This window comes from Carcharodon carcharias, chromosome 33 (assembly GCF_017639515.1).
Source record: "Carcharodon carcharias isolate sCarCar2 chromosome 33, sCarCar2.pri, whole genome shotgun sequence".
Taxonomy (NCBI): domain Eukaryota; kingdom Metazoa; phylum Chordata; class Chondrichthyes; order Lamniformes; family Lamnidae; genus Carcharodon; species Carcharodon carcharias.
In genome coordinates, this window is record NC_054499.1 from 8,330,561 (window position 1) to 8,343,032 (window position 12,472).

At 44.3% G+C, this 12,472-nt stretch overlaps 1 protein-coding gene across 2 annotated transcripts in view; it reads right to left on the minus strand.

Annotated features, from left to right (window-relative positions):
• Nucleotides 1–12,472, minus strand: part of chrne (cholinergic receptor, nicotinic, epsilon) — a 59,872-nt gene that overhangs the window by 14,774 nt on the left and 32,626 nt on the right. For both annotated transcript variants that reach the window (XM_041179001.1, XM_041179000.1), the window contains exons 10-12: nucleotides 9,277–9,391; nucleotides 4,658–4,865; nucleotides 589–722 (exon numbers count right to left, since the gene is read on the minus strand). In XM_041179001.1, the coding sequence (XP_041034935.1) occupies nucleotides 589–722; nucleotides 4,658–4,865; nucleotides 9,277–9,391 (457 nt within the window). The remainder of the gene's footprint in view (nucleotides 1–588; nucleotides 723–4,657; nucleotides 4,866–9,276; nucleotides 9,392–12,472) is intronic.

Consider the following 12,472-nt stretch of genomic DNA (forward strand, 5'->3'; position numbering starts at 1 on the left):
TGTCCTGCTCGCATCACAACACTTCAAAAGGACATCATTGGTGGTGAAGCACTTTGGGACACCCTTGGATTGTGGAAGGCACTATATAAATGCAAGTCCTTGTTGACCTTATGACTGCTAGTAATGTTGTATCTGCACTTATGTGTAGGTTTCAAGGTCAACCCACATTTGAGACATCAGACTATCATGTGGAAATTCACATCAGAATTGAGTTACGGCAACAATAACTTGCATTTATATAAGACCCTTGATGTAGGCAGACGTCGTAGGACATGTCATAGAAGTTTCATCAATTTGACACCGAGCCACTTAAGGAGATATTAGGACAGGTCAAAGAGATACGTTTTCAGGGTCTTCTCAAAGGAGGAGAAAGAAGTAGCGAAGCGGGAGGTTTAGGGAGGGAATTTCAGCAGGCTAACAGGACCTCAGTTTAACAGCTCACCTGAAAGTTGGCACATCCAACAGTGCAGCATCCCTCAGTACGTGCACTGAGAGCATCAGCCCAGATTTTCTGCTCACGTCTCTGTAGTGGGACTTGAACCCACAATTACAATCTTGTAACCCATTTCCAACCCTACATATACTCACAGAACCAAAATCGTTCTGTTCCTTTGTGCTTTTGGCTATAAAGTTGCAGGCGTCAACGCAGGTCTTTATCTCTGGAGCGAAGTGAGCCAGGTTTCTGTACAGGTCAACCGTGGTTCCGACGTCAATCTCTGTGCCTGAGCGATATGGAAATACAAGGAACATTATTTATTCAAAATCACAGATTAAAACTCACATTTTTCCCCCTCTTGTTCTTACTTCCTCCCCATAATTTGCCACATGAGTGATAATGGTCCATCAAATTGCTGGGAATTATCAACTCGCTTTTAGAGCATAATTTCGAGATGAAGGGTGAGGGACAAGCTTGAACTAACAGCATGCTGAGAGATGCTCCACTCCAACAAATTCTGGGCCAATGTACAAGTGGAGTAGAGTCTAGAGCCATCTTAGAGGCTCATTAGCTTTACTCCACTGGTCATATGCTTGCATTGGAGGTGGTACAGTGGAGATTTACTTTGGCCTCTGGGGTAAGGGGGGTTGTCCTATGATGCAAGGCTGAGCAAATTGGGCTTGCATTCTCTACAACTCAGAAGAATGTGAGGCGATCTCATTGAAATGTATAATATTCTGAAGGGGCCTGACAGGCTTAGAGATTCTAAAACACAGGGGCACAGTCTCAGGATAAGGGGGCCAATCATTTAGGACTAAGATGCAGAGAAATTACTTCACTCAATGGGTTGTGAATCTTTGGAATTCTCTACCCCAGAGGATTGTGGATGCTCCATCGTTGAATATATTTAAGGCCGGGATGGACTGGTTTTTGGCCTCTCAGGGAATCCAGGGATATGGGGAGTGGATGGGAAAACGGAACCCAAGGTCAGCCATGATCATATTGAATGACGGAATAGGTTCAATAGGCCAGATGGTCTACTCCTGCTATTTCTTGTGTTCAACCAAGGTTGGAGGAACTGCGGTGACTTGGACATTGGGTTGTGCAGGGTTTTTTGGGAGAGAGGAAAGGATGTCCTAGTTGAGCCATATCTTATCCTCACCTGATATGCGTACACTTGCATTTATCCTCCTCTCTTTCTCACACACACTGCAGGGCTCTAAGCTATGGCTGACATTTTCTCTCCCTCTAGGCTTGCTTTGATCAATTATAACACATTTCTCAGATATTGCAACCAATGAAATACTTTTTGAAGTGTAGTCACTGTTGTAACATAGAAAGAACAGCTGGTAATTCATCCACAACAAGTTCCCTCAAACAGCAACGTGATAATAACCAGATTGTCTGTTGTGCTGCTTTTATTTGAGGCATAAGTGTACTACACTGGGCAGAACTCGCCTGCTTATCTTCAAAATACTCCCTTGGGATGTTTTACATCTGCCTGAGTGGGCAGAGGGGCCGCAGTTTAACATCTCATCTGAAAGGCAGTACTCCAACAGTGCTGCACTCCCTCAGCACTACACTCAGAGTTTTAGCCTAGAAAGGCATTTAAGCCTACAACTTCCTGAGTCGGAAACAAGAGAAGCACTGAGCCATGGCTTACATCAGGAGCTAGCTCAACACAGGCCAACAGTTGAATCTTAGCAGTCTGTCTAACTCAATAGCACATCGCTAAGCTATTGGGACCTAATAATCGTCCTAATAATAGTGATTCAAACAATATTAACTGACTGGCATGTGTAGCAAATGACGTAAAACTGCTAACAGATTGATATCTTGATTATGTTTGAGAACAAGGAGAAATTTCCTAAAGTTCTCTCATTTTTGGCAGTTTTCCATGTGGTCCTTCACCTCTTGCTAGACATTAGATTACAAAGGATAACATATGATTTGTTTTTAATAAATGGACTGCTCGCACTGAATTGCCTTGACATATTTTAGAAGTTTCCAAGCTGCATTACCAAGAACATAAGGAATCCCAGCAGCAAGTCCCCAGAAGATGACAACTTTCTCTCTACCCCTCATTAGATATTGTACTGTGTTCATTCCCTTTCTCCACACTAATGGAAATTGTTTTCTGCAATAATATCACTTATTTCCATTAATTAGCTAACACTGTCTTCTGGAGAACAAGACAGAGAATTCCAAGAGCGTGTCAGTATTTTCAGGGTGATGGGGAGGTCAGTCTTTGAAGGGTTTACTCTGGGAATATACTGATATTTGCAGGAAGTGTGTCAATATTTTGAGGATGTCCCTGGGAGTTTATTGATATTTTCAGGAGGTCCCCGCGAGTGTGTTGGTATTTATAGGAGGTCTCTGAGAGTATTACAATAACTGCAGGAACTCTCAGCGAGTGTGTTAATATTTGCAATGGCACCCCCGTAGTATGTCAATATTTACAGGGGTTCCTGGGAGTGTAACAGTTTCTACAGGGGTCCCCAGGAATGTGTCAATATTTGCAGGGAAACCCATACTTTTGTTCCATATATAATTATCTTGTGCTATAGCTCCTTTCTGTTGGTCTCCTTCTGGAACGCATCTGCTAGCGGGAGCCAGGTGGCCAATGCTAACCATGTCTTACTGGTATGAAACTTCATAGCAATACATACCTAGGAAGTCTGCATGGTTGGAATTTTAAGCAGAAGTCCTACCATTTTGTGGCAAAATGCATTGCTGGCTCATGACACTGCATCACCAGACCCATCTCCCTAGTCTCAAATGAACTGCACAATTGAACGTGCACTTACTGCATTAGATCTACCGCCTCTATACAAAATCATACTAGGTCTCGTTCACCATTGTCCCCTATGCTCGCTAACCTATATTGGCTCCTGCTCCACCAACAGTGATTTTGAAGTTCTTATCCTATGTGGTCAAATCCCTTAATGTCCTCACTACTCCCTATCTCTGTAACATCATCCATCCCTACAATCCTTCCAAGAACTCCACACTCCTCCAATTCTGGCTTCTTGTGCAATCTCCACTTCCTTCATCCCAGCATTGGCAGCCATTCCTTCAGCAGCTGAAGCCCTAGGTTCTGGAATTCCCTACCCAAATCCCTGTGCCTTTCTCCTCCTTAAAACTTAACTCTTTGACCAAGCTTTTGGTCACCGGTTTTCTTTTGGCTCAGTGTCACTTCTTTGCCTGATTATATTCCATGAAATGCCTTGGGATGTTCCACTAGGTTGAAGGCACCAAATGTAAGTTTAGGTAACTTGATCCATTTTCCCTTCAAATGTTTTGACCTGCTGCAGTCTCCCTTCAAACAAACCCATATACAAGTATGGGAACTGGAGTAAGTTATTTGTTTAGCCCTTCAAGCCTGTTCCACCACCACTACTTCGTCATTTCGTTCATACAATAGGTGGAGAAAAGTGAATGTTTCCTCAGTGCAGCACAAAGGTATCCATTATATGACCAAGAGGGCCATTTACAGCGTACTCTCCTTTACCTGTGTCTCTGAAGAAGTGTTGCTGTTCTTTGCAACTGGTGGCATACGGCCCAGATTTGGGTTTTGGTTAAGGTCACTCTTCTCCAGAAAGCAAGGGAAAGCAATGCTGGAATAGCCATACTAATGAGCGAACAGTCAATATTAAAAGTATCTTGTAATAGAACTCCTATAGTTCCCCCAGCAACTGTACAGGGTGACATGACCACAGTAGAGAACTCATCACTTAGTACAGTCCATGGCCATAATTCCCTATCATTTCATATTGGACCATTCAAACCAGACACTGCCTAAGACTCTGGCCTTGGACAGGATGTCACTAAAATAATTTAATATCACCATTACTTTTTTTACTAGCTGACAGTTTTGTTAGTGACTTCCTAGTTTCATAGAAACTGGAGGAGGCTATTCGGCCCCTCGAGCCTGTTTTCCGCTATTCAGTGAGATCATGCCTGATCTGTTCCTCAACCCCATCAGCCCAACTTGCTTACATAATCCTTAATACGCTTACCTAACAAAAATACATCAACCATTGTTTTGAGATATTCGGTTGACCCCAAGTCTCAACAGCTTTTTTAGGTGAGTGAGTTCCAGATTTTCACTATCGTTTGTGTGAAGAAATGCTTCCTGATGTCACTCCATGATACTGGATGATCTCTGTAAGGTGTAGATCTGAGAATCTAAAATCTGAAGGCTCACACCTCGCATCTTACCTGCAGTCGTCTTGTTCACCCTCTTCAGCCCATGTCTGTCTCGCTGTCTTTCAAACATCAGTTCACTCCGCGGTTTTTTGAGAATATATTCCTCCGCTTTTATCATAATCCCAAATGAACTCCTGCGCCTCGGTTGCGGCACGTCCCAGGAATCCTCGGAAGACTCCAAGTGCATGCCCAGATACTGAGGCAGGAATTCCAGGAACACCTGCAAGTAAAGTCTGAAATTCACTGAGGTCCACCAGAGAATCATAAGTAGCTCACAATTGACTGAGACAGTGTAGCCAAAAACCTTTAAGCCCTCAACCAGCCTTTACCATCCATTTCCTGTGCCTCAGCTTGACTCTCCTTGGGGTACTGTTCCAATATTCCAATACTCTTGCCCAAACACCTTGTACGAATGTAGGTGAGTGAATATGCATTGAATTCTGATCTCGCCATGTGTTGAGACAAAGTTTCCACCATGGAGTCATGGGTTAGTGATTAGGGATGAGAATCTTGGCTACATTTCCCATTCTACCCCACCCTCCAATCTAACAAATATGTGATTAGACATGAGATCATCCTAGTCTTTGGCCCACACCTAGACCATCTGGAGAACCCTGGTGAAATAGCTACATGGCCTTGTAGCAAATGGAGTTGCAGGAAAGGAGAGATTTGGGGATGTATGGTACACAAATCTTTTTTTATTCTTTCATGGGTAGTGGGCATTGCTGGCTAGACTAGTATAATTGCCCATCCCTGGTTGCCCTTGAGAAGGTGGTAGTGAGCTGACTCTTTGAACTGCTGCAGTCCATGTGGTGTAGGTACATCCACAGTGCTGTTAGGGAGCTAGTTCCAGGAATTTGACCCAGCGACAGTGAAGGAACGACCATATAGTTCCAAATTAGGATAGTCTTGGAGGGGAACTTGCAGGTGGTGGTGTTTCCATGCATCTGCTGCCTTTGTCCTTCTAGGTGGTTGAGGTTGCGGGTTTGGAAGGTGCTGCTAAAGGAGCCTTGGTGAGTTGCTGCAGTGCATCTTGTATATGGTACACACTGCTGCTACTGTGCATCGGTGGTTGAGGGAATGAATGTTTAAGTTGGTGGATGGGGTGCTGTTCTAGTGGGCTGCTTTGTCCTGGATGGTGTTGAGCTTCTTGAGTGTTGTTGGAGCTGCACTCATCCAGGCAAGCGAAGAGTATTCCATATTCCATCACACTCCTGACTTGTGCCTTGTAGATGGTGGACAAGCTTTGAGGTGTCAGGAGGTGAGTTACTCGCCATAGGATTCCCAGTCTTTGACCTGCTGTTTATAACCAGAGTCATAGGCCTGAATTTTCGAAGAGCTTCTCCATCTTTGCAAAAATGACTGTGGAGGCCTGAATCTGGAAGTCCCGGCCCCTGAACCCGGTCCCCACCATTTTCGCACATCTGAGGTTCGCAGAGACAGCTACACATGTTAAAGTGCAGCTGCTGTCAGGCTGATCGAATTTTGGCTCGTGGGATGTCTAAAACACAATGCTAAATGCTATAGAGGATACATTATAGTGGATACAAGTAATATCCCAGAAGCAGCTATAAACCAGGAAATGAAAGTGGGGAAGGAAGTCAGGAAAATTACAGCTACAGAGAAGTGGAACTGAATAAATTGTTGGAGCTGCGGGCTGACATGAGCACAGATCCTGATGGACTTCATCCTCGGGTCTTAAAAGAAGTGTCTAATGAGATAGTTGATGCATTGGTTTTAATTTTCCAAAACTCCCTAGATTTGGGGAAGGTCCCATTAGACTGGAAGATAGCAAATGTAACTCCATTATTCAAAAAGGAAGGGAGACAAAAAGCAGGGAACTACAGGCCAGTTAGCTTAACATCTGTCATAAGGAAAATGTTAGAAGCTATTATTAAAAAAGCTATAGCAGGGCACTTGGATAGGCTCAAGGTCATCAGGCAGAGTCAACATGTTTTTGTGAAAGAGAAATCTTGTTTAACCAATTTATTGGAGTTCTTTGAGGAAGTAACATGTGCTAGGGAATAAAGGGAAACTGGTGGATGTACTGTACCTAGATTTCCAGAAGGCATTTGATAAAGTGCCACATCAAAGGTTATTGTGGAAAATAAAATAAAAGCTCATTGTATAGGGGGTAACATATTGGCATGGATATAAGATTGGCTGACTAACAGGTAGCAGAGAGTAAGCATAAATGGGTCTTTTTCAGGTTGGCAAGATGTAACAAGTGGTGTGCCACAGGGATCAATGCTGGGACCTCAACTGTTTACAATTTATATAAATGACTTGGATGAAGGGCTTGAAGGGATCTTTGCCAAATTTGCTGATGACATAAAGATAGGTAGGAAAGTAAGTTGTGAAGAGGACACAAGGAGGCTACAAACAGATACAGATAAGTGGAGGGGAGATGAGCAATTTTTTTTATATGCACCGAGTTGTGATTTGGAATAAAATGCCTGGAAGAGGGATCGAAGCAGGTTCAATAGTAACTTTCAAAAGGGAATTGGATAAATACATGAAGGGAGCAAATTTACTGGGGTTAAGAACAGGAACAGTGGGGCTAGTTGGCTAGTCCCAGTAATAGCTGCGAATCAGGAGGTGAAAGGGAGAGAGAAACTTGGTGAAATTGAAATCACTAGGGAAATGGTACTGAGCAAATTGATGGAGCTGCCGGCTGGAAAGTCTCCGGGTCCCGATGGACTACACCTTAGGGTCTTAAAAGAGGTGGTTAATGAGGCAGTGGTATTAGTTTTCCAAAATTCACTAGATTCTGGAACGGTTCCATCAGATTGGAAAGTAGCAAATATAACCTCTCTATTCAAGAAGGGAGGGAGGCAGAAAACAGGAAATTATAGACCAGTTAGCTTCACGTCTGTCGTTGGGAAATTATTAGAATCGATCATTAAGGAGGTTATAGTTGGGAACTTAGGAGAGCTCAAGGCAATTGGGAAGAGTCAGTTTTGTGAAAGGAAAATCAGGTTTAACCAATTTATTGGAGTTTTTTGAGGGAGTAACATGAGCAGTGGATAAAGGGGAGCCTGTAGATGTACTGTACTTGGATTTCCAGAAGGCATTTGATAAGGTGCCACATCACAGATTATTATGGAAAACAAAAGCACATGGTGTAGTGGATAGCATATTTGCATGGATTGAAGATTGGCTGGCTGGCAGAAAGCAGAGGGTATGCATAAATGGGTCTTTTTCTGATTGGCAGGATGTGACGAGTGGAGTTCCACAGGGGTCTATACTGGGGCCTCAACTTTTTACAATTTACATCAATGACTTAGATGAGGGGAGTGAAGACATGGTAGCTAAATTTGCAGATGACACAAAGATAGCTAGGAAAGTATGTTGTAAAGAAGACATGAGGAGTTTGCAGATGGATATAGACAGGTTGAGAGAATGGGCAAAGATCTGGTAAATGAAACTTAACGTGGGGAAAATGTGAAGTTGTTCACTTTGGTAGGAAGAACAAAAAAGCAGAGTACTACTTAAATGGAGAATGGCTGCATAATTCTGAGATGCAGAGGGATCTAGCTGTCCTAGTACACGAGTCACAAAAAGTTAGTGTGCAGGTGCAACAAGTAATTAAGAAGGCTAATAGAATGCTATCCTTTATTATGAGAGGGATTGAACATAAAAGTAAGGATGTTATGCTTCAGTTAGTTAAACAGGGCATTGGTGAGACCACATCTCGAATACTATGTTCAGTTTTGGTCTCCTTATTTAAGGAAGGATGTGAATGCATTGGAGAATATTCAAAGGAGGTTTACTAGATTGATACCTGCAATGAGTGGGTTGTCTTATGAGCCATGGTTGGACAGACTGTGTTTGTTTCCACTGGAGTTTAAAAGAGTGAGGGGTGATTTGATTGAAGTATACAAGGTCCTGAACGGCCTTGACAAGATGGACGTGGAAAGATTGTTTCCTCTTGTGGGTGAGTCCAGAACTAGTGGGGTACTGTTTTAAAATTAGGGGTTGACGTTTTAGGACAGGGATGAGGAGAATTTTTTTTCTCTGAGGGTTGTACAACTTTGGAATCCTCTGCCTCAGAAGGTGGTGGAGGGGGGACCATTGGATATTTTTAAGGCAGAGGTAGATAGATTCTTGTTCGGCAAGGGAATCAAAGGTTATCGGGGTTAGATGGAAACGTGGAAATCGAAAAACAAGAAGCTCAGCCATGATCTTATTGAATTGTGGAGCAGGCTCAAAAAGCTGATTGGTCTACCCCTGTTCCTATTTCTTATGTTCTTATGATAGCTCTTTGCAAAGTTGGACCAAATGGCCTCCTCTATGCGGTGAGGTTCTATGGTACTTTACACAAATCTACATACCCTTTTCTTTCTTTTGGCTGTAAATCAGGATTTACACCCAGGGGGGAGGGGGCAGAAGAGAGGAATCTTCATGACCCTCTCCTACCGCAGAATTAGAACGTGGATCAGTCTCCAACGTGGTAGGAGGTGGCTGCATGAATGAATCAGTTCTGAAGGTTAGACATCGGCCCCTTGTGAGGATGAAGAAGACTAACACTTAAAAAGTTGAATATGCACAACAATTAACACTTGGTGAGAAAGATGTGTGAAAACCTCCAGCCATAATTCTTTTGGGAAAATGATTGCAAAATTGCTTACATGTTTGATCTTCTCAGACATGCTGTGGGTGTTTGGTGTCCTCAGGGAAACATTTAGGACGATGACGCAGTTTGTTACGATCGATGTACAGACAATCATCACAAATATTAAATATCTGCAACAAAAACAAACTATCCAGTCACCACATTGCCGTTTGTGGGAGCTCGCTGTGCGCAAATTGGTTTCCTACATGACAACAGTAACCACGCTTCAAAGACTACCTTATTGGCTGTGAAGCTCTTTTAAAACGTCCAGCAACCATGAAAAGTGTTATATAAATGCAAGCCTTTATTTTTTTTCCAACAAAATCAGTCGGATGATCTGTGACACTTTGCACAACATTATTGGAAGGGAGGATCATGGCACTATCAACTACGGATGAGATAGCTGCTCCGAACCACTGTGACTCCTCTATGGATATCGGACAAGGATGAGAGCAAACTTGGTTGTGTGTTCAAATGAACCTTCTCTGGACTGCCTCCAATGCCAGTATATGTTTCCTTAGAACAAACCCTGTGATAGTGAGTTCCACATTCTCACCACTCCCTGGGTACAGAAGTTTGATATTGGTTGAAGGATAAATATTGAGCAGGACATCAGGAGGAACTCCCCTGCTCTTCTTTGAAATAATGCCAAGGCACCTTTTACATCCACCAGAGAGGTTTAACATTTCATCCGATAGATGGCATGTCAGACAGTGCAGCACTCCCTCAATACTGGGCACTGAAATATCATCCTGAATTTTGTGTTCAAATCCTTGGCGTGGCACTTGAATCCACAACCTTCTGGCTCAAAGGGAGAGTGCTATTATTACAATTAATCCTGGTTCCTCTGCTCTAGGACAGAGGGAATCAGCCAGGTTTCCAGTGTGTACTTCTATCAGGGGGCAGGATGACATTGGCGGAATCCTGGAACTCCCCTCCACCACCCCCTAACAGCACAATGGGTGTACCTACATCACAGGAACTGCAGCAGTTCAAGAAGGCAGCTCACCACCACCTTCTCAAGGGGCAATTAGGGCTGGGCAATAAATGCTGGGCCTAGCCAGTGATGCCCACGTGCCGTAAATGAATAATTTTTTAAAATTCTCCTCCCCGCCCCTCCCCAAAGTCCACTCACGCTGACCCTCACTACAAAAACAAAAACAGAATTACCTGGAAAAACTCAGCAGGTCTGGCAGCATTGGCAGAGAAGAAAAGAGTTGACGTTTCGAGTCCTCATGACCCTTCGACAGAACTTGAGTTCGAGTCCAAGAAAGAGTTGAAATATAAGCTGGTTTAAGGTGTGTGTGTGGGGGGCGGAGAGAGAGAGAGAGAGAGAGGTGGAGTGGGGGTGTGGTTGTAGGGATTAACAAGCAGTGATAGAAGCAGATCATCAAAAGATGTCAACAACAATAATACAAAAGAACACATAGGTGTTAAAGTTAAAGTTGGTGATATTATCTAAAAGAATGTGCTAATTAAGAATGGATGGTAGGGCACTCAAGGTATAGCTCTAGTGGGGGTGGGGAGAACATAAAAGATGTAAAAATAAAATAAATAAATAAATAATTTTTTTTTCCTTTTTCTCTTTTTATAATGGAAATGGGTGGGAAAAGGAAAATCTATATAATTTATTGGAAAAAAAAGAAAAGGAAGGGGGAAACAGAAAGGGGGTGGGGATGGGGGAGGGAGCTCACGACCTAAAGTTGTTGAATTCAATATTCAGTCCGGATGGCTGTAAAGTGCCTAGTCGGAAGATGAGGTGCTGTTCCTCCAGTTTGCGTTGGGCTTCACTGGAACAATGCAGCAAGCCAAGGACAGACATGTGGGCAAGAGAGCAGGGTGGAGTGTTAAAATGGCAAGCGACAGGGAGGTTTGGGTCATTCTTGCGGACAGACCACAGGTGTTCTGCAAAGCGGTCGCCCAGTTTACGTTTGGTCTCTCCAATGTAGAGGAGACCACATTGGGAGCAACGAATGCAGTAGACTAAGTTGGGGGAAATGCAAGTGAAATGCTGCTTCACTTGAAAGGAGTGTTTGGGTCCTTGGACGGTGAGGAGAGAGGAAGTGAAGGGGCAGGTATTGCATCTTTTGCGTGGGCATGGGGTGGTGCCATAGGAGGGGGTTGAGGAGTAGGGGGTGATGGAGGAGTGGACCAGGGTGTCCCGGAGGGAGCGATCCCTACGGAATGCCGATAGGGGGGGTGAAGGGAAGATGTGTTTGGTGGTGGCATCATGCTGGAGTTGGTGGAAATGGTGGAGGATGATCCTTTGAATGCGGAGGCTGGTGGGGTGATAAGTGAGGACAAGGGGGACCCTATCATGTTTCTGGGAGGGAGGAGAAGGTGTGGGGGCAGATGCGCAGGAGATGGGCCGGACACGGTTGAGGGCCCTGTCAACGACCGTGGGTGGAAAACCTCAGTTAAGGAAGAAGGAGGACATGTCAGAGGAACTGTGTTTGAAGGTAGCATCATCAGAACAGATGCGACGGAGGCGAAGGAACTGAGAGAATGGGATGGAGTCCTTACAGGAAGCGGGGTGTGAGGAGCTGTAGTCGAGATAGCTGTGGGAGTCGGTGGGTTTGTAATGGATATTGGTGGACAGTCTATCACCAGAAATTGAGACAGAGAGGTCAAGGAAGGGAAGTGTCAGAGATGGACCACGTGAAAATGATGGAGGGGTGGAGATTGGAAGCAAAATTAATAAATTTTTCCAAGTCCCGACGAGAGCATGAAGCGGCACCGAAGTAATCATCGATGTACCGGAGAAAGAGTTGTGGAAGGGGGCCGGAGTAGGACTGGAACAAGGAATGTTCCACATACCCCATAAAGAGACAGGCATAGCTGGGGCCCATGCGGGTACCCATAGCCACACCTTTTATTTGGAAGAAGTGAGAGGAGTTGAAGGAGAAATTGTTCAGCGTGAGAACAAGTTCAGCCAGACGGAGGAGAGTAGTGGTGGATGGGGATTGTTCGGGCCTCTGTTTGAGGAAGAAGCTAAGGGCCCTCAGACCATCCTGGTGGGGGATGGAGGTGTAGAGGGATTGGACTTCCATGGTGAAGAGGAAGCGGTTGGGGCCAGGGAACTGGAAATTGTTGATGTGACGTAAGGTGTCAGAGGAATCACGGATGTAGGTGGGAAGGGACTGGACAAGGGGAGAGAGAAGGGAGTCAAGATAATGAGAAATGAGTTCTGTGGGGCAGGAGCAAGCTGAGAC